The sequence below is a fragment of the Canis aureus genome, chromosome 22 (genome assembly GCF_053574225.1).
Source record: "Canis aureus isolate CA01 chromosome 22, VMU_Caureus_v.1.0, whole genome shotgun sequence".
Classification (NCBI taxonomy): Eukaryota; Metazoa; Chordata; class Mammalia; order Carnivora; family Canidae; genus Canis; species Canis aureus.
In genome coordinates, this window is record NC_135632.1 from 28,980,548 (window position 1) to 29,002,221 (window position 21,674).

The following is a 21,674-nucleotide window of genomic DNA, read 5'->3' on the forward strand; positions in this document are numbered from 1 at the left end:
AAACATTCTTCTTAGGTCAGAATTCTTAAACTAGGGTTCTAGCAGTATTTTCTGCCCCATATGATTTGCCACAAAAGCCTGTTTTATCATTCTTTTTTTAAAAAATACTTTATTTATTTATTCATGAGAGACACACAGAGAGGCAGTGACATAGGCAGAGGGAGAAGTAGGATCCCTGCAGGGAGCCTGATACAGGACATGATTCTGGGACCCCGTGATCATGACCTAAGCCAAAGGCAGATGCTCAACCACTGAGCCACCCAGGCATCCCTTATCATATTCTTTTAATGGCCTTAATTCCGGCTATCACTTAGAGTTTCTCACCTTATAAGAGGGAATGGCTCCTACCAGCTTCCTTGCGTGGGAGATGTAAAATGAGTTATGTGGGGCTTTAAGCAATGACTCATCCTGCCTATGGTGAAATCAAACAAGGATAAAGCCAAACTTTCCCTCAAGGAACTTGTGATCCAGCTTAGAAGAGATAGGCTGAAAGATGTGGAAGGAGTTTTACTAACAGCAGACTGTAAATGCTAAGTGCCAAATCAGATAGAAGTTCAGAAGCAGTGAAAAAGCAAGGGCCAGGGATCAGGAGAATTTCTTGGAAAGGCAGTGCTTGTGGCAGAGTTGCTGAAGAGGAATGCTGGGACTATAGCAATTGTAACAGGCTCTTGGCTGACGTACAGCGACAACAGCCTAGGGAGCAAAGAACAGGAACTCTCATTTTGTGAAGAGCTGCAATGTGTCCGACACCATGGTGGCTGCTTTATACCCAATGTTATAACTTCTATAATCGCCAGTCTCCTCAATCACCCATCTTTCAGGTTAGCAAAATGACAAGTGTTTTGCCAATATACACAGTTTATACTTATTTAATATTTGCCCATGTTTCTTCTATTCCTGGTGGAAATTTGAGGAAACGCTCAAATTCTCAAGGCTTAACCTAACTGATCTGACATTTCAAGAATCTGCTAGATAATTGAGCTTTTATTCTCTATTGATCCACATACTATATTGTGAATGGTCCTGAATCAGAAATGGTTAAGGCATAAATTATTCCCTGCTATTCATTGTAAGTAGAAAGCAGTGCTGGTCACAGGGCCAAAAGATAAAGGACATAATCAGATAATGTTACTTTGTCACTTGTTAAGCGTTCATTGATCAAATTATCCTGGTGGAAAACCAGGGCACATTTGTTAGTGGCATTAAAGCATTTAGGTGACTTGAACAGCACGTAGGCAAATGGTATCTAAATAATTTGACTTTATTAATTAAACCTTCTGAAATTTGTGTTTGTGGGAAATAACTCTGTATTATTATGACAATTACCCTAGGCTAGAAGAAATGATGCCTGCATTTTAATATTTCCTAATTAACTAACTAGCTAACTTTGAGAGCTGATCATAAGGGCTCACAATATGGAACATTTTGTTCATTTAATTTTCCTAACACTATGAGATAAAAGTTAATAACACTTTAATTTAGATATAAGGCAGCAGAGGTTTAGTGAGTTTACAGCTATCCACTCACTCTCACCTTGAACCAGTACAAAGGCTACCTCCAGGACCTGGTTGAGGACATGATTTTGGAGTCACTGGGGAGGTCTGACCCTTCACTCCTCATCAGTCCTGCCTTCTCATGCCTTCAGCATGGTCAATAAACTGTTTCTTGCCACTGTTTAAAAAAAAACAACAACAGGATATCCATTGTATTATATACTATAAATTGATTTTATTCCCTTAATTTCTATAAATGTACACAAATAATTTTTTTAATTAGGTGTATGTTACTATGGAATCAAGTCTGAGGTATCTTATTAGGAATCTCCACCCAAGGCTAATGAAATTATTAATGACAGGGATGCAATATTTACTACAAAAGCAGGTAGTAGCAATATTTAATGTTGCAGGTGACTGCCAAGATCCAAGATAATTATCTAGGGCAGTGGCTTTCACTAGCTGAGGGAGGAGGAGGGAAAAATGAGAAGGTTGCATGTGAGCATCTGTAATGACAGTGTATACAAACCACTAATTTATGAGAAGAATATTTAAAACTATCAAAGAAATCTAGCAAAAATAATGGGAGAGAAATCCATATCTGGACAAATTTATGTAACCTTAAAAGTTTCAAACACCTATCACAGTTGATAAGTGAATGTTGTAAAGCTACTGGATACAAGTTCAATATGCAAAAATTAATAGTATTTCTATATGATAGTAACAAACAACTGAAAATGAAATAGAAGTAATTATAAAAATATCAAATATCAAATGTGCAATTCTACTATGCAGAAAACTACAAAACATTAGTGAGAAAATTTACAAATTGTTTAAAATAATGGAAGGATTTACAATGGTGATGATTTTAAGACTCAATATTCTAAATATACTGGTTTTACCCAAATTAAAGATTCAATACGCCAATGAAAATTCTAGTACATGTGTGTTGGTGGGTATGTGTGTGTGTGTTTGCAAAATGACAAGCTGTTTCTACGGATGAGTGCAAATGCAAAGCTAAAACTGGTCAAAGCAATGGCAAAGAATAAAATCGGAAGATTTGCAGTACAGATATCAAGATCCATTGTAACATTATAGCAATTAAGAAAGCACATGCTATGGGCTCCTGGGCAGCTCAGTCAGTTAAGTGTCAACCTCTTGATTTTGGATCAGGTCATGATCTGAGGGTCCTGGAATTGAGCCCAGCATTTGGCTTTGTGCTCAGAGTGGAGACTGCTTGAGATTCTTTCACTCCTTCTGCCCCTCCCCCTGCTCTCTTTCTCTCTCTCCCAAATAATAAATAAATCTTAACAAAAAAAAAAAAAAAAAGAAAAGAAAAGAAAGCACGTGTTAGCTCAGGAACAGACAAATAGGCCAGTGGAATAGGAGAGTACAGAAATAGGTCCACGCACATATGGTCACTTTATTTATAACATTGGTGACATGTAGTGTGACGGGGGAATGATGATTCTTTCAATAATGTTGCTGGTTCAAACGTATATCTGCTTATTGAAAAACTACCTCGTCTCCTCCTAAAACTGTACATTAAAATTAATTCTAGCCGGAGCCCTAACCATAAAGAAAACACTGGGTAAATTGAACTACAGAATTTGTATTTATCAAAAAACATGATTTAAAAATGTAAAGAGGCAAGCCATAGGATAGGAGAAAGTATTTACAAATATCTATCTGACAAAAGACTCTTATCTATTATAAATAAAGACTGTCTACAAATCCATAAGAGCAGACAATCCAAAAATTCATAAAAACTTTAGAAAATACTTCACAAGTAGGTTTCCATGCCAAATAAACAATGCAAATCAGGATCGTTCATGAAGGGCATGTAAATTAAGATCAAATTAGATAGCATTTATATTCACCAGAATGCTATTCTTTTTTTTTTTTTTTTTTAAGATTTTATTTATTTTTTTGACAGAGAGAGACCATAAGCAGGGGGAGTGGCAGGCAGAGGGAGAGGTTGAAGCAGGATTCAGGACTCAATCCCAGAACCCTGGGATCATGATCTGAGCCGAAGGCAGATGCCCAGTGCCCAGAATGCTATTCTTAAAAACAGTGTCAACCCAAGGGTTTGAGAGGATATGGAACACCTTGACTTCTCCTATACTGTTGATGGGAGTGCGATTGGTACAATAATTTTGTTGATATTTACCAAAACTGAACATACTTGTATTCTGCCACTCAACAATTCCACTTCTGAGAGTATATATCCAATAGAATACTTATATATATTTCAAAAGACCAATAAATGTCTATAGAAGCATCGTTGCTTCTATTACATAAATAAATGAATCGTGAAACCAGTATTCAATAGAATACAATACAGTAATGAGAATGAATGAACTATTACATCACGCAACCACATGGATGAATCTTACAATGAATGCTAAGCAGAGAAGTCAGACACCAAAAAGTACATATTGTGTGACTTTGTTTAAAGAAAATTTAAGGGCAGCCCGGTGGCTCAGCAGTTTAGCACCGCCTTCAGCCCAGGGCGTGATCCTGGAGACCCGGGATCGAGTCCCACATCAGGCTCCCTGCATGGAGCCTGCTTCTCCCTCTGCCTGTGTCTGTGCCTCTCTTTCTCTCTGTGTGTCTCTCATGAATAAATAAATAAAATTTTATAAAAATAAAGAAAATTTAAAAGTAGGCAAAGCTTATGGATTGCAATATAATTCACAACTACAGGTTACCTTTGGTAATGGGGCTGGTTAGTGTCTGTGAAGGGGACACAAGGAAGGCCTAGGGTGCTGGTAATATCCTGTTTATTCATCAGGAGGGTAAAACGCTTTAAGAAGCAAGCTGTACATTTAGTATTTGTATAATTTCTTGATGTGTCATTGATATGAATATCGCCTTGTAAAATTGTAATAGATGAGCTAAAAATAGTAACTACCAAGTGTGGGATGGGAAGGTAGGTAACAGTGAGCTGAGTTCTCACCTTTCATGTCAGGTTGTTTTTAGGTCTTGTCTTAACATGATGATTCAACCAATGGAAGTAAAACTAAGTTGTCTAAAATATTGGTGATGATCACAAGAAGACCTCAAATAAATAATTTTAAAAGATTGCCTTTGGGGGATCCCTGGGTGGCGCAGCGGTTTAGCGCCTGCCTTCAGCCCAGGGCGCGATCCTGGAGACCCGGGATCAAATCCCACGTCAGGCTCCCGGGGCATGGAGCTTGCTTCTCCCTCTGCTTGTGTCTCTGCCCCTCTCTCTCTCTCTCTCTCTGTGTGTGACTATCATAAATAAATAAAAATTTAAAAAAAAAAATTGCCTTTGGGAAGTGGGATGAGGGTGAAAGGATGTGTTTGGGGCTGAACTATTCACAATATATTTTCTAAGCTAATTGCTCATGATTACAAAACTTTTAAAACAAAATATCAAATGACCAGAGGTTCACTTCAGTTCCATAAATATTCATGGCATGCTTAAATTATGCCAGGCACTGTGCTAGATGCTGGGGAAACAAAAATGACTAAGACATAACTTTCCTTCGAGGAGTTCACAGTTTAGTAATGGAAATAGGAACTTGGGCAGATGATGTTCTTTCTTTTTCCATTTTAATTCTTCCTATTATAATGCACATTTAGAAAAGACTGAGAAGTCCACACAAAAATTAAAATTACATAAAATCCCATTACCAAAGATAGTCTTTTCAGTCTTTTTACACATATATTACCCTCTTTTTGACAATATTTACATTAACTCTGCATATCATTTTTGCTGCTAAACAAAATATATTAGAACATTTTCCCATATCTTTAAAAGCTCTTCTATCAGGGCACCTGGATGCCTCAGTGGTTGAGTATCTGCCTTTGGTCGGAGTCCCACCAGAGCCTACTTCTCCCTCTGCCAATGTCTCTGCCTTTCCCTCTCTGTGAATAAATAAATAAAATATTAAAAAATAAATAAAGGCTCTTCTATCAGATTTACTAACAGCGGCCTCATAGTCACCTAATAAGTAAGCCCCAATGGATGGGTCCATTGGCTCAATCTCGGAGGTCAGATAAAACTTCCTAGTGAAGGTGGCTCATCCCTGAGGACATGCCCCGTTTAAATGAGTCATTGTTGTCCTGAAAAAGGTAAAGTGAAATTCCTAACAGTTAAGGCTTTCCTTGGGTCCTCTCATCCTATATATATTCTCCTGACAGAATTTTATTGGCCCCATATGGGCTATGGTGTTCACAAATTCAGGCTTTTTAAAGATGGCTACACTGCCATTCGAATAGGTCGTTTAGGAAATTGTTCTCACTCTGCTTTCTCCGCCATCTGCTCTCCACAATCCAGTGTACTCCAGCAGGAGGGGAAAATTCTAGGTCAGTGAGTAGGTGGGAGAGAGGAGGAGGGCAGCTAAGATTACCCAAAGCCTGGGCTCTGGTATCCTTTTATATTAGGGGCAAACAGTCTGCAGGCACTGCAAAGTGGTTGGCTGACGAACTCAGCAAGGATGCTCTACCTCAGGAGAGCAGTGCTGCCCAAGAGGCAGGGAGAGAAAAGGGAAGGGAGAGGGAGGAGAAAAGGAAAGGAGAGGGAGGGAAGAGAAAAGAGAAGGAAGAGGAAGAAAAGGAGACACAGAAAAAGAAAGCCAGGCAGCCCCTCTAAGAGTGCACTTTCATTTAAGTTCTATTGACTTTCTTCTGAGATCCCAATTACGGAGGTTCCTCCCAAGACCTGATATTAAGACAGGATTTTACAGGATTCGTTTTATACAAAACTCAATTATACAAAGCAAAAGAGCCACCCACACACTCAGCAGCAGCCCTAGCATGCTACTTTAAGAATTATATACATCAGATTTGCTAGGAGGAAAAGAAAAAGTGAATGATAACTTCCAAACTGACCTGGATATTGCAGTTCTTGAGTTAAACTGCCATAGCAGATGGAATGATTTGGCCTGACAGTTATCTACACTCTTCACCAGTGTGAAAGTGATAACCAGTGACAGAGAGGCAAAATAACTTTAGAAACTGAAAAATTAAGGGATCTGTGGTTTTATTTATTTAACTACTTAAATGAGAAGTATTTGCTGCTGCTGAAATGAAACTGAAATTATGGTGACTCGAAAATAGACTAGAACTTTCCAACAACACTTAGAATGCTACAATTAATCCAGTAATTCATTTTATTGATAATGTACAATTAGGATGCTAAATGATCTGAACATATTACTTCTCTTACTTTAAGTGTTTTACACACATTATAATTAAGCAAAGCAAAGTTAAAATCATACACATAATTAAGGAAAGCAGTGTTAAAATAAATGAAATAAAATTGTTCTCAGTACTCAGTTTAATCTCCATGAAAGACTATTACATACTTTTACAGATGGTAGGGCTTCCAAACAGTGAGCCCATAAGTATATTAACTGAGCCTGAAATTGGTGTTTAATTTCTTTGAGTTGGAGCAGAATCGTTTCCTTCCTTTGCTGAGTGTTTACCATAAATAGAGGTCTCTTCTTCCAAACAAAGTATTTGACATAGGAACTACTGTGCTTTAAAAAACATGCAGAAGAATGGAACTCTATTTAGAATTTACCAAGAGCCATTCAATAGTGAGTTATTAGGCAGTATACATCTTTCTTGGAATAATTTTGACCCGTTGTAAGACATTCCATTTTTGAAAATGTAGGGAGAATATATACTTACATTTGTATGGAGCCAGCATTTTTGAAATATTTCTTGAATTTCTTTCATCAAGAAGTTATTTCCATTAACAAACACTCTTAAATATTTAAGAGATTGCTGTAAAACCTAAACTGAGTCCTTTTCCCCATATTTTTACACTACTGGGCATATTGAAAATTCGTCATTACACTTTCCAATCTCACAGGAAAAATTAGCATAAATTGAGCAGCCACTGTTTTTCATACAAAATATTAGGCACTTTAAAAATATATATATTAACTCTTTAAATATCAAAAAAGTCATATGAATAAGTTACCACTCTTACTTATCCATGGGATTTCTAACATCTTCCCAAGTTCACAGTTAGGAAGTGCCAAAGTCAGGTTTCAAATCTTGATGTGTCTGATTCTGAAGCCCATATTCTCTCTGCAACATTATACTCCTCCTGTGTATAGACCCTAAATTTAGCCTTTTCTAGTAACTTTTCCAGAATGTTGGGGGCTTCCTTATTATTACCATTTATCTTTATAGGCATGATGACCATATCTTCCATAGAGAAATGATGATGTATAACCTGAAAGAGTTTTAATTCCAATATTAGATTAGATTGAAATTAACATGCCAGTGGTCACTAATTACTGGGGAATGTAGAGGAAAGAGAAAATTTTATTTGAGGCTGTCTTGAAATAGAATGAAGATTCTGGAAGATAGATGCAGTAATATGTTGACACATTTGCACTAATGTATTCATTTTGATGCTGAGAAACTTGAGTTCCTTTGACATTGAGATTTTGGTACAAGGACACTTTGATAGGTCCTAATAGACAAACTACTAAATTTTTAGTCTTTTTTTTTTTTTATCAAAAGCTGTTGAAACAGATGATTTCACCCGACCTCTGAGTTGTCAGTCCTGTCCAGGATGGGGATCAGGGGTGAATTCTGAATATCACTGAGAGTTGACCTGCCCAGAAACCTAACTACACCTGGCTCTCAACTCTCCCAATGCCATAGCCCCGGGTGGGTTCAAGGCCTTCTTGGATTATCTGCTAGTGTCTGCAGAGACCATTCCAGTTCTGTTTGGCTAATCACTATTTAGTACAAATTCTTGTCTTGCCTTCTTGACTTTAAGATACTTGGGCATTCCATATGGTGAATAACTCCTAGAAATAACTTTTTTTTTTCAGTAGAAGACCCATCTCCAATCCCCATCAACTCTTGAATTCTTGTGAACTGTCTTCTATCTTATAATCTGTTGGTGGTTTGAGAAAGGGGAAAGGTCAGCAAGAAAGTGGGGATTAAATACCAACTGAGAAATCTCATTAAAACAGGAATCGCATATATATGTACCAACCTGGTTCCTCTCAGAATGGCAAGATGACTCTAAGCAGAATATGTTTTTCTCTATGAATGCATTTGTTTCTTTAATGGTCCCAGGTTTTCAGATATCTCCTTAAAATGTAAGTAACCTCAGAGCTAAAGTGAGGTTGGCGATTGGAGCCATATTAATCTCAGCTTCAGATTGCTCAGAAAATCCTCAGTTACATTTCTAGCAACTTTCTCTATACCTTTATTAATAAAAATGTGTTATATTTAATATGCTAAAACAAATTTTAAGTGATGGCTTAGGGGAAAAGACTAATAAAGGTTAACCAGTTATAATAGATTTTTAAAAAAGATTTTATTAATTTATTTTTGAGAGAGACAATGTGTGCATGCACACACAAGTGATGGGGATGTGTAGGAGGGGGAAGGGAAAGGGACAAACAGATTCCATGCTGAGGGCAGAGCCCATTAGGGCTCTCCTGACCCTGAGATTATGACCTGAGCCAAAGTCAAGAGTCTGATGCTTAACCAACTGAGCCCCTCAGGTACCTCTATAATAGACTTATTTTTAAAATGTATTTGTTATTATGATAACCATTGAACTGTAACTTTAGAGTTTTTTATGAAATTATATCAAAATTATTTTATCTTGGCTATTAAACTATACCTATTAAAATAATATAGATGCAAAAAGTACAAAATAAAAGTTGGTCATAGCCAGAATAGTAGTTAGTGGATTGTGAGTCAGAGGGGCCTATTTTACCTATTACTGAATATTTTTAAAAGATATTTTTACTTTTATCAAGCCATATGGATTCAAGTGAATGCATCAGGATCCACTCTGTGACAAAGTGGCTGTACCAAAATGCTCATACCAAAACAGTTGTATCAACATGGCCACATAAGCATACTCTGCTGAATTCAGGATATATAAACTGTAAATTTAGACTTAAGGGGTGAGCTACTCAATCATATTTCTCTCCCATTGTATGCTTTGTTGTCCTCTCTAGCCTTAATGCATGCCTTGGTGTTTGGAAACGTGACAGCGATCATACAGAGGATGTATTCCAGGTGGTCTCTCTATCACACTAGAACTAAGGATCTGAAGGACTTCATACGGGTCCATCACCTGCCCCAGCAGCTCAAGCAGAGGATGCTTGAATATTTCCAAACAACCTGGTCAGTCAACAACGGAATAGATTCAAATGAGGTAATGTTCATTTCTCATGTTGACGTTTTCAGGCAGAAAGCACATATTCTTAGGTAAAAGCAAGGTGCTCTAATGCAGGCCTCAGAAGTGAAGTACACACCAACTTCTTTACCTGTATTTTTTAATCCCTCATGAAACCTGGTTCATCTTCTTTCATCGGCTTTGGCTTACATTTTCATGATGACACTCTGGACTGACCATTGTTTTACATTAATTTGCTACTTCGGTCAATCAGGTGGACTTTCATTCTTATTGATCCTCTCTGGAGGAACCAATCAATTCTTATGACCATTAAATTGTGTAATGTTGGATTATTAGATTAACCAAGTTACTGTGTGCCTTTAAAACCAACAAAGTAAAAAAGAAAATGTCTTCTGGCACATGTGTTATCTGTGGACTTCCAGGAATACCCCAGATCACCACATAAGAAAGGTATCCTATAATAATCAACTGTGCTACAGTGCCCCAATCAAACTATAATCCCTCTTTTAACTGATGATTTGGTTTCTCCACTTGTGCAGATATGACCACGATGCCAGAGGAAAATACCAGTGAGTCCAAATTCCATATCTTCTCTCCTGAGTGAGAGTCTTTGTGAAAATTAAGTCACAAGAAGCCATACATCTTCATTCTAGAGTCTTTTATTAATGTATCATATTTCTCCAGACTTATTATCTGCTGATTTTACAGTAGCAACTAACTGGGGTCACAGTCACTGAAAAATCTCCCCAGGGTTCTATATATTTCCTCTTCTGTACACTAGTTGGTCAAACAGTGGGAAAAACATCCCTCTTCTCTTGCAGAGTAAATAAATTAGACTAGACTTAACCCAACTTGATTTCTTCTTTCATCTTGACAGCTTTTGAAAGACTTTCCAGACGAGCTGCGTTCTGACATCACTATGCATTTGAACAAGGAAATCCTACAGTTGTCCCTTTTTGAATGTGCCAGCCGGGGCTGCCTCAGGTCTCTGTCTCTACACATCAAAACCTCTTTCTGTGCTCCGGGGGAGTATCTGCTTCGTCAAGGAGATGCTTTGCAGGCCATCTACTTTGTATGCTCAGGCTCCATGGAAGTTCTTAAAGACAGCATGGTGCTGGCTATTCTTGGTGGGTCTAAGTTTAAAAACCTCATGAAATTTTACCCTAGAGCATAAGTTGAGAAGAGAAAATAGTGGGGGAACAGAATACTGCTATTGTGAGTAAGGAAATTCTGGGTGAACATATGGAATTAGGATTATTTCTTAAATGGATTTCATTTGCCAATTATTTATTATTGTTATGCCACATACTGAGTTTACCCTGTGCTAAGTATTACATCCAACATATCATTTCATTCTTGTTAAAAATCCAGCAGGGTGAATATTTTTTTAAAGATTTTATTTTATTCATGAGAGACACAGAAACAGAGAGGCAGAGACATAGGCAGAGAAAGAAGCAGGCTCCATGCAGGGAGCCCGATGCGGGATTCGATCCCGGGACCCCAGGATTACACCCTGAGCCAAAGGCAGACGCTTAACCACTGAGCCACCTGGGCATCCCCAGCAGTATGAATATTAACCCCATTTTACAAATGAATAAATAGTATCTTAGTTAATTTCTCCAAATAACATGATAAGCAAATGAACACAGTTCTTTTTGATTCTTAAAGCCAGATTATTAGTCGTGATACTTGCTGCCTTTTGGTGAAGTAGCCGATCAATTTTAAGAGAGCATTTCTTTATTTCTGTGGAGAACAAATTCAGAGAAGAACATAAAAATTATTTCATCTGGGCTAGAAATAGTGCAAAAATTATTATGCATTGAGAATAAGCTCTCACTGCAGTCATTAATCCAATATTTTCAAGGTTTTTTATTTTTACTTCCTGAAAGAAATTTCATAGGATGGTTTGTAAAGATTTTATACCACAAAGTTGACTCCCATTTATTAAGATACAATTGGTTTTCATTAAAATACAAGGTCACCTGGGTGGCGCAGCGGTTTGGCGCCTGCCTTTGGCCCAGGGCACGATCCTGGAGACCTGGGATCGAATCCCGCATCGGGCTCCCGGTGCATGGAGCCTGCTTCTCCCTCTGCCTGTGTCTCTGCCTCTCTCTCTCTCTGTGACTATCATAAATAAATAAATAAAAATTTTTAAAAAATTTAAAAAAAAAATAAAATAAAATACAAGGTCAGCTGACAAAAGATGATGTGTAGAGTTAATGTAGAAAAATTCCTACTCACAATTTTTGTGTAATTCTTTTAAAATCACTATCTCTTGTTTTTTTTTTGTTTTTTTTTTTGTTCATTCAACTAATATTTACAGAGGGCCTAAGAATGTGTCAGGTTGTGACCTAAACAATAAATATATTTTGAACACCAATGTAGTATATCGATGTTTAGAATTTGTGTTAATATAAAAAGGTTAATTTATTTTTAATATAATTTAAGAACTAAGATTTATAAAGCACTTAACCATTTATAAAATATTTTCACGTGCAGGTTCTTATTTAAGCCTTCCTAACACAAAGAAACAGATGGGAGTGGTATTTTCTCTGTTTTTCCAAAGCCAAAGCTAACTTAGGTCTTTTGACTCTATATCCAGTTCTCTTTCCACCTCTAAGCAATGCCTGCTATTCTATGTAATTATTGTAAGCCTGCTTTCACTGGATTCTAGTCATAAGCTTCAAGACAGATTATATTTGGGAAAGGGAAGAGAACTAATATTTATTGAATCCCCAATATGAGCCAGGTGTTTTATGTCCATTATCCAACTTAAATCCTACTATCCTGTTAGGTTGCCATGGTTAGTCCTGATTAAAGGTGGAAAGGGGAGGCTAGTGAATAGTGAAATACCCACAGGCTTCTCATTGCTTCATATTCACTCAATTTGCCACTTACCAGAGGAAAGGTAGGGCTTGCTTTTTAAAGTTTTGGTACTACTCTTGATTCATCCTCATGTTTTTTCTCCTTAACAGAAAGGCTGGAGGGAAGGTACGAGGTTGAGGGATAGGGCAATTGGATGATGGGCATTGAGGAGGGCACTTGATGTAATGAGCATTGAGTATTATATGCAACTGATCGTCACTAAATTCTACTCCTGAAACTAATAATGCACTATATGTTAACTAAATTAACTAAAATTTAAAAAAAATTTTTTTTTAAGAAAGGCACAGGATAGCAACCGAAAGAGTTCATTTTCAGGTTGGCCAGTTCATTATCAGTGTCGGAGTGAGGCTGTGTTTTTAAAAGGAGAATTTAAAACTCCTGCTACCAACTTGGCAAAGTTAACAACCATTCTATTATTTTGTGATTCTAAATCAAAATTTACAGTTATTTCTAAATTTGCTTCAAAAATTACTTTTAATCATAAAATAATTTTCCATGGCCTTCCTTAAGACCATGTAAGTTTTATAGCCTGCCTATTAACATAGCCTTCCTTTAGAAGGGCATATAGTTATTTTTCCAAAACTACATGGTTTGATATGCTTGTAAGCAAAAATAATATAACTTGTTTAAATATATATAATCTCTTTTTTCCATAATCTTGGTGTGTTTTACATTCAGTAACTAGCAACAATTCTAGGAATGGAATATGAAGCCAACCTCCATAACATTAGAACATAATAGGTACAAATTCAGTGGCTTCTAGGTAATTAGCATTGTTTGTAATACATAATTCAACTGGATTTTCTTATTGAAAAAAATTCTACTCACATCTGAAAGGCTTAATCCTTTGCCTTATGCTCTTGGCCCCAATTTCCTCCATGAATTATGATTTTCATAATTAACATTTTCACATCTTCATTTCTACTGTGTCGAACACGAAAAATGGTTTAAATGCAAACTGTCACATGACCATTCTAAATGCTTGTATGTGGTATTGGGACTAAACCCAAACAAGGATAACAAACTACTAATATTCTATCTTTTTGGTTAACATTATTTCAATGGAGATTGGGTATTTTACTTCCCCTGTGGTAATATTGTCATATAGGGCCAATTAAAAGCAATACTGACTTTAATAAATGTAAGCACATGGCTTCACATTTGATCTTTAGATATTTAATACACATTCACTCTGCCAACAAAATGAATTAATATATAATGTTGTAGGGAAGAAGGATCACCAAACAGCTGTCAAGCCGTAACTTATTCAAGCAACTCAGTTGTCCAGTCGATACACGAAGGCATTTCTTAATCTGATGCCTGGGGAGGCGGTTGACATAGAATCAAGGATTTGTTATGGGGATAGAATTTGTTTGCCTTGTACACTTCCATTTCATGTCCTGGTAATTATGTTTTTCTACCAATTTCTTCACTGATGTTTAAAAGAAAATGACAAAGCACTGATAAATGTGCTCTTCACAGATGGTATTAGTCTGCTTAATTATAATTAAACATGTTATTGCTCTAACCTGGATAATTTGCAGATGCTTCCCATCAGCTTGCCTCACACACCCCCCATATCCCACTGCCTGTGGAAGACTCACTAGTTAGCAAATATCAATAATAGAATTCTGAAAAATGGAGAAAGAGATCATAGAAATCCTTCTCTTCTTTAGAAATAAGGACACTGAGACCTAGACTAATTAAGAAACTTATATCAAGGTCCTAAATCTAGATAGTGAGAAATTCACAAGACCATAAAATCAGTGAAGGTAGGACCACATTGTTATTTACCAGTGTACACATACCAAGGCTCAACACAAGGTCTGGTACATAGGTCAGTGCTTCATAAATACTCATTAAATGAAAAATACACTGGAATTCTTTCTATGGTGCCAAGCTTAGAAAGATGTTGATGTTGCTTTTATAGCTGGGGTCATTGTGGCTTAAATAGTCATGCTATGGTCATCCAAAGTATGAATGTGTGATGACCCTAAAGTCGTTCTAAACAGCAGTTGCTTAACAGAATATATAAACACTCTTTGTAGCAAGACACTACATCATGACAAACTCTCCTGAGATATACAAATTTCAAAATTTACTAGATTCAAAGCATCCTGGTATATTTACATCTGGGATCCCTGGGTGGCTCAGTGGTTGAGCATCTGCCTTTGGCTCAGGTCGTGATCCTCGGGTCCTGGGATCGAGTCCCGCATCGGGCTCCTGCAGGGAGTCTGCTTCTCTGCCTGTGTCTCTGTTTCTGTGTCTCTCATGAATAAATAAAATCTTAAAAAGGCAAAAAAGCAGAGCAGATGGTATATTTACATCTTGCATTGGTACCCAATTTTGAGTTTTTGAGCATCAATTTAGATTTCTTTTTTTTTTTTTAAAGATTTTATTTATTTATCATGACAGACATAGAGAGAAAGAGAGAGTCAGAGACACAGGCAGAGGGAGAATCAGGCTCCATGCAGGAGCCTGATGTGGGACTCAGTCCCGGGTCTCCAGCATCACGCCCTGGGCCAAAGGCAGGCACTAAACCGCTGAGCCACCCAGGGATCCCCCCAATTTAGATTTCTAATAAAACATGTAAGAAACAAAATTGCCAAGTTTAGCAGTATCGGTGACAACAAAAACAACTTGAATTCTCTAGCACCATGTAGTTGTATATTCCCTTAGAACTGTAAGTATAGATTTTAGTCCCTTTTTTCTTTGGTCAAATAGGCTCAGCCTCAAGGTTTGAATTTAATGTTATTTCAAAGATAATACTTAGATGTAATTCAATAATTTTTAAATGTTCAATTTTTATCTTTTATATACTTATGAATATTTCAAGTATTCATGGTTAATTTGGCATGTTTCCTTTTATTGTGAAATTCAATAAAACAGAATTTTATTGAAGCCTGCTATAGGTCAGATACTTTCCTTCCAGAAATGCTGAGCACGATAAAAAAAATAACAATTTATAAGTTAAAAAAATAACCGAATGGGGGACAGGGCAATTTGCTGTGTACCATTCCAAAGATATTATTTGTTTGGTGGTTTCTCTGCTGATCAGTTGTTGGTTGTTGATTCCCTGTGAGACAGAGTAAAGTGGCCATTAAAAAAATAATAAAATTTAAAGCACAGGCAGGAGGACAAAGCAAAGAAATTCCAAAGTTGTAGCCATGAATCTCATGCCAGTGTCCTCTGTGAACTTAGGTCATATTACTTCAGTGTTTAACCTAAGTTTGTCTGATGATTGAATGGATTTTCTTTCATGTTTCTCACATGGATGCCGAGTGAATTAATGGCTGTGTCTAAAATCAATCTGAAGGTGCAATCAACACTTATATTTATGCTCGCCTTCCTGCTAAGCTAAACTGATTCAAATCAATTGAAATATTTTAAAGATTCAAATACATCATCTAGTATTATCTAATCAGCAAACTCAAGGAAGCCAGCTAGTTCCCAGGCAGGCGAATCCAACCTAAGACTGATAGAGACTCCGCAGGCAAAATACCAGAAGGTGCTGGGAGTGGGTCGGGCACAGATGACAAAGTGGTGGTAAGTCTCTCTCCTTACAGTGGTGCAAGCCAAGAGCACATAGTTTTCATTTATTTGATTTCTTTTTCTTTCTTTTCTTTTCTTTTCTTTTTTTTTTTTTTTTAATGGGAAAATTGGCCTTTTACACTGTTAGAGAGTGTTAGAAGTATAGCTTGTGTCTTATATTTTCATTTAGTAGATTCAGTGTCCATCATGTCTAATACTTCTCTCTGCCCCCCAGTTCTGAGGAGATGGAAGGAGGCCACCTTCTCTCTCCTTGCCATCCTGTCTGATAGACATGTTCAGAGGTAAATAAAACAACCTGAGTATGTTAGCAAGCTGATGATGAGGACAATTATTGTGTTAGAATCAAAATTATTAATAGACATTTTCAGGATATGATACAGAGCCTTACAAAAAAAGCTGGAGCCATTATCATTTCTCTTGAACAGTTGAGGCAACTGTGACAAAAATGTCAACTGCTTTGTTTGAAGTTATTTGTTGAATGCCATGAGGGGTTGTCTGGAGTCATCTATGCATGGCAATTGCTGTCTCTGGCTCTCCTAGTCTTTATCCCCTCGACCCTCTCTGGCTCTCCTAGTCTTTATCCCCTCGACCACTGCTCTCAACCAGGAACAGTCTTGCCTCGCCAGGGAACATTTGGCAATGCCTGAAGATATTTTTGGTTGTCACCACTGGGGGATTGGGAATATGTACATTCTACTGTGTACAGAAAGCCCCCTCCCATGACAAAGAATTGCAAGACCCCAAATATCAACACTGCCAAGATAAAGGTTTCTTTTTCTTTGCAGAGTCATCTCAGAGAAGTGAAGCCTGTAAGTCAAATGAAGTCTCCAGTCCCAGCTTGCTTTTGTTTAAAAGTGACATGTCTCTTTTTTCACTGTTTCAAGGGAAAGGGGACTTAATTGGAGCAAATCTATCAATTAAGGACCAAGTGATCAAGACCAACGCAGATGTGAAGGCTTTAACCTACTGTGATCTTCAGTGCATCATCCTCAAAGGACTCTTTGAAGTGCTAGACCTTTACCCAGAGTATGCTCACAAGTTTGTGGAAGACATTCAGCATGACCTCACATACAACCTTCGAGAAGGTCATGAGAGTGATGTAAGTCTCACTTCTAATTAGTGCTGAGACCTAAAACATGGATCCTCAGGATCATTTATAACAGTAAAAGCACATGTCATGACTTCACTTGTAAAAGTCCCTGAATGAATAAGGTATGGTTATTCAGCCAGTAGTTGAACAATTAAATAATTAGGTAGAAATCAAGCCTGGCGTTGGTTATCAACATTTTAGGAAAGTATTGTTTATAGATGACCTCCTTTAATTCAGTTTCTTTCTTGTTTATTTTCATGCGCTTATAACAAGCATCAGTTTTAGTGATATACTATTTAGCTACAGATGCATGATTTCTCCAGAATTTAAAGATTTCCAGATAGAATATATGGCTCAGAGTTTGCTGTGTTTGTAACTGTTTACTATTCCACTTGCTTGCTAGGGAGTTTGCTTAAGAGAAATCTTTTTGTCAAACAGTACCCAAAATAGTCTATCTTAAAATTACTAAATATGCATAAAAGGATTCAAGCCAAAGATTGATACACTGAAAGCATAATGAGCATTTTATGAAATTAGATATTTGCTCGTGTCTCAGTTTATACAAAGAGCTTTCCTAACAAAATAGGTACTACCCTGCATCTTGGGATTAAGCTGGTCACGAATATGACTTCATTAGATGTGTCAGTGGCACAAATGATTTAATAGGAATGATTGTTGAAAGGCAAGCCAGAGCATGCATAATGTTCAGTAACAACAAAAGTCTCGATCGGCCGCCTTGAGTTTTGCCCCAGATATTTGCAATATTCTAGGGTTTTTTTTCCCTGAGAGGAACTATTCTTCTGACTAACCCATATTGTGGAAGCATTTTGTTAGTCATTAATATTCCTCGTTCTGAAAGGTAGAGAAAGAATTCCTACTTCTTTAATAAAGAAAGGGGTATTTCTCCAGTTTCTTGAGGGTCAGTGACCTATCTAGGTGAAGGACCTGGACTACCCATCTCCAATACAGCACAAGAGGCTACTGCAAAGTTCAGAGAAGGCTCCTGAGGCAGAGACAAGGGAGCCCCTGAGGACATGCTCTTCCAGCAGCTTCTTTCCACTTGGACGTATGTGGTCATACTTGAGTGGTTGAGGTGCTGACTTCTCATAGCTACTTAAAACCTCATTTCTTAACATCCTAGTTCCCTACAACCTTGATCTGAGGCACCTGGCTGGCTCAGTTGGTAGAGCATATGAGTCTTGGTATTGGGGTCATGATTTTAAGCCCCACTTTGGGCATATGGCTTACTTAAAAATAAAATTAAATGAAAAGTTAAGAGAATTCAGAATTACTTTCCTAAGAGGTAACAAAGCCAAAGAAAGTATCAATTTTTTTTGTAATACTAAAAAGAATAAATTGAAAGAATAGCTAAATTGGAAATACTACTTTTCACTTCCCTTAAATTTAAGATGAGAGGTTTTCAAAAGCCATAGGAGGAATTTAAGCTGAATTTAAAAAAAAAAAAAACCCTCTTGCAGTATAGATAACGTAATTCCTCCAAGTAATTTGGTATAGTAAGTTGTCTTAAGATGAAAAAGGATCTGCCTTCAAATCTAAACTCACACATGTATTTTCTGTAGAAATAGATGAACTCTTACAACACTAAAACCCCCAGAAAGTAGAGAATCAATACCTTTAACCATTATGTCATTCTGGACTGTTATTCACTTCACATTTATTGTCTAGGATATGAGACTACAAACTTCCTGGGTGAAATGAATTTACACATGGAAAATTCTAGGTCTAGCAAAGCAGCTTATCTATGTTTATAAAATACTTCATCAAAACATAACACACAGATCTGTTGCACTTACTTAATGGTTAACTGTGAGATATAGGGTCTCTAATGTGTATGGTGGAATCTGGTTGAGTATATCTCATATTCCTTAGTTAGCATTAGCTTCAGTGGTATCTGAATGTGAATTTATATTTCTGAGTCTAGACCCCCATGCCTTTAATATGCCGAGGTGAATCTTTATTTTGTTTGAGTTTTCAGTAGGCAGCCCCTATCTCAAACACAAATAACACTGATAAAAGCATCTAATTCCTAAGTTGTATTGAAATGTGTCCATTGGGTCACTTGACACTGGACAGTTTCTTAAATACTTAAGCTGTACTATATCCATGAGGTTTGACTCTGCTTCCTCACTTAGATAACAACAAGGCTGAATAGATCTTTCAAGTGAAATCTGTGATTTACCAACATCTCTTGCCACCGATGTGACTATATTACAATTTAATTCAAGATTGTACTGAAAAGAGAGCTATTTCCAAAGGAGGGACTTGGTTTAAATTTAGTACCCATTTCAGACTGAAATAAGATTGGGCTACTTGGAAGCAATTTTCCTGAAAATGATTTACCAAATGGTACTAATTTTAAAAATCATATCCGACAACCTAGATACTTAGCTCTTCAATAGTAGCCTGAGTGTAGGTGTGCATCTGCTAGCTCAGTCTTGTGTAAAAAGAGAACATAATTAATTCTGCACCTTTTTGAGATATTTGTTCTTTGAAAATTGCGTATTAAAGGACTCACATGTTATTTGATCATGTCAGCTTTCCTTGCTATCGGAGAAGCAACAGGTGTTTTGTTTGTCAGTGTATATTTTAAAATATTTTTCCTGCAAGAAATGTTTTCTGGTGAATTGTTTTATGTATCATACACTTTTATGGTGCTTACAATGGTATCAGATAAGGTGGAAAAAGCTCAGTAAATAATGGCCTAGAAATTTTACTTGCACCTACCCAGTATATTTCTGTTCTGAAACTTTTCTCATACTGATCTTTCAGTGGATTCAGAAGTTGCAGCAAACATTACCTTGAAGGAAAAGATCACATTTCAGGTAGTGTCCCCAGGGCCCAGCGTTATGTTTATTATGTTCATGGCTTTCAGTAAATGATGATGGCTGTTGGACTTCTGGCACTTAATGAACATCTTACTTGCTCTGACTGCAGTAAAAAGACCCTCCGTGTCTTCTTTTCTTCTAGCGATTACGCAGGCTTACTGCTTCATTCCCTCCATTACTATTAGTTTTGTCCCTGTTTTCCCCTGAAAGACCTCAGGGTGGAATGGACTCCACTGGATTCTAAGTTTATATTCCACTCTACCTTGAAGTTCTCTTGCTCCTGCCTAGTCCCCTGCCTCAGAGAGATGAAGGCTCCATACTCCTAAGAAGAAAAAGGGTTACTCTTCACCTCTTCTCAAAGTACAGACTGATTCTTTTTAAAATTCTAATTTTAGGATAGAGCTAGTGTGGGGCATTGGCACAAGGGCCAGCCTGAGGATCCTGGTAAGTTTGGAGGCAACTTAGAATAAGGACATTGACTATAGGCAGCAAAAATCCAACTCAAATAGAGCATCAGAAGCAGAGGAGATTTATTGTAAGGATTCCAAGTATCTTATAGGATTAAATAAAGTACACGCGCACACACATACATGCAAATGCACACATACACACACCTGAATCTCAGGAATTCTTATAATCAGGTTAGGATTTTCTCCACATTTCTCACTTTTCCTTGCTTCTCCATTTATCTTTCCTTTGGTCATCATGCCGTCTTTCTTTCCTTGTCCAAATGGCAAGAAATTGTTGCAGATAGCAGCTCCTCAACTCAAGGGGGGAGCGGATTAAGCTGAACTCTTTTAGTCAATTCTAGATTCCTGTAGGAAGACTGAGTGGTTCAGCTCAAGTCAAGTGCCTACTCAGGTTTCATCATTTATTGTGTGTGGGAGTGTTTGTGTGAGGGGGTCAATGATGAAGAGAGATCACACTCCAGTAATATGGTGGTTTCCATGGCAACTCATGGACTGAAGAATTACGGTAAGAAAGATCCAGAAAAGTGGTGGGTGGTCAGGGGTAGCTGTTGGACAAATGAACCAAAGCCAGTATTGTATGAACTGTGGAGAATCACATCATTGCAGGTTATGCAATCATATCTCAGCAACATTTTCTTAGAACAAAATATTTAAACATATACAAAAAATAAAAACAAATAAAGTAGAGAACACATAAAAAGCTTTAAACCACCCTGAGCGGGCTCTTGTATCATCTCTTCTGGATTCTGTCTGGTGTAACCATTTGTCAGTCAAACAGCATGAGGCATATCCTACAAAGAGATCAGCCACATTTGAGGACATCTGGGTATTTCAGCTTGTGTTTGCAAGTTGAACAGTGAACATTTAGATTTTTAAACTCCTTGGGGGAAAGCAGGGGTTAGCTGAGTTGGAAAAGTCAGAGGATAAAAGGCCACCTGCCATCTCATAAACAAGACAAAAAAAGTCTTTCTTTCCTTACTTTCTTGGCTACTTCCATCCTGCAGGGAGCAGCAGATGTTCAGCCTGAAATAAAAGGTGTCAGATTTGCATACACACACACACACACACACACACACACACACACACACATAGGCAGGAGTCAATTTATGCACATTCCTTGAGAATAAAAAACTACCTAGGGTGCATTCACCTAGAATCCTCAAACCTGCCCCACTGGTG

The 21,674-nt window shown here is 37.3% G+C and overlaps 1 protein-coding gene across 1 annotated transcript in view; it reads left to right on the forward strand.

The window, feature by feature from the left end:
• KCNH8 (potassium voltage-gated channel subfamily H member 8) overlaps positions 1 to 21,674 on the forward strand; it is a 363,281-nt gene that overhangs the window by 294,760 nt on the left and 46,847 nt on the right. Inside the window, exons 9-11 of the mRNA XM_077865348.1 lie at positions 9,470 to 9,669; positions 10,529 to 10,778; positions 16,974 to 17,188. Coding sequence (XP_077721474.1) covers positions 9,470 to 9,669; positions 10,529 to 10,778; positions 16,974 to 17,188 — 665 coding nt within the window. The remainder of the gene's footprint in view (positions 1 to 9,469; positions 9,670 to 10,528; positions 10,779 to 16,973; positions 17,189 to 21,674) is intronic.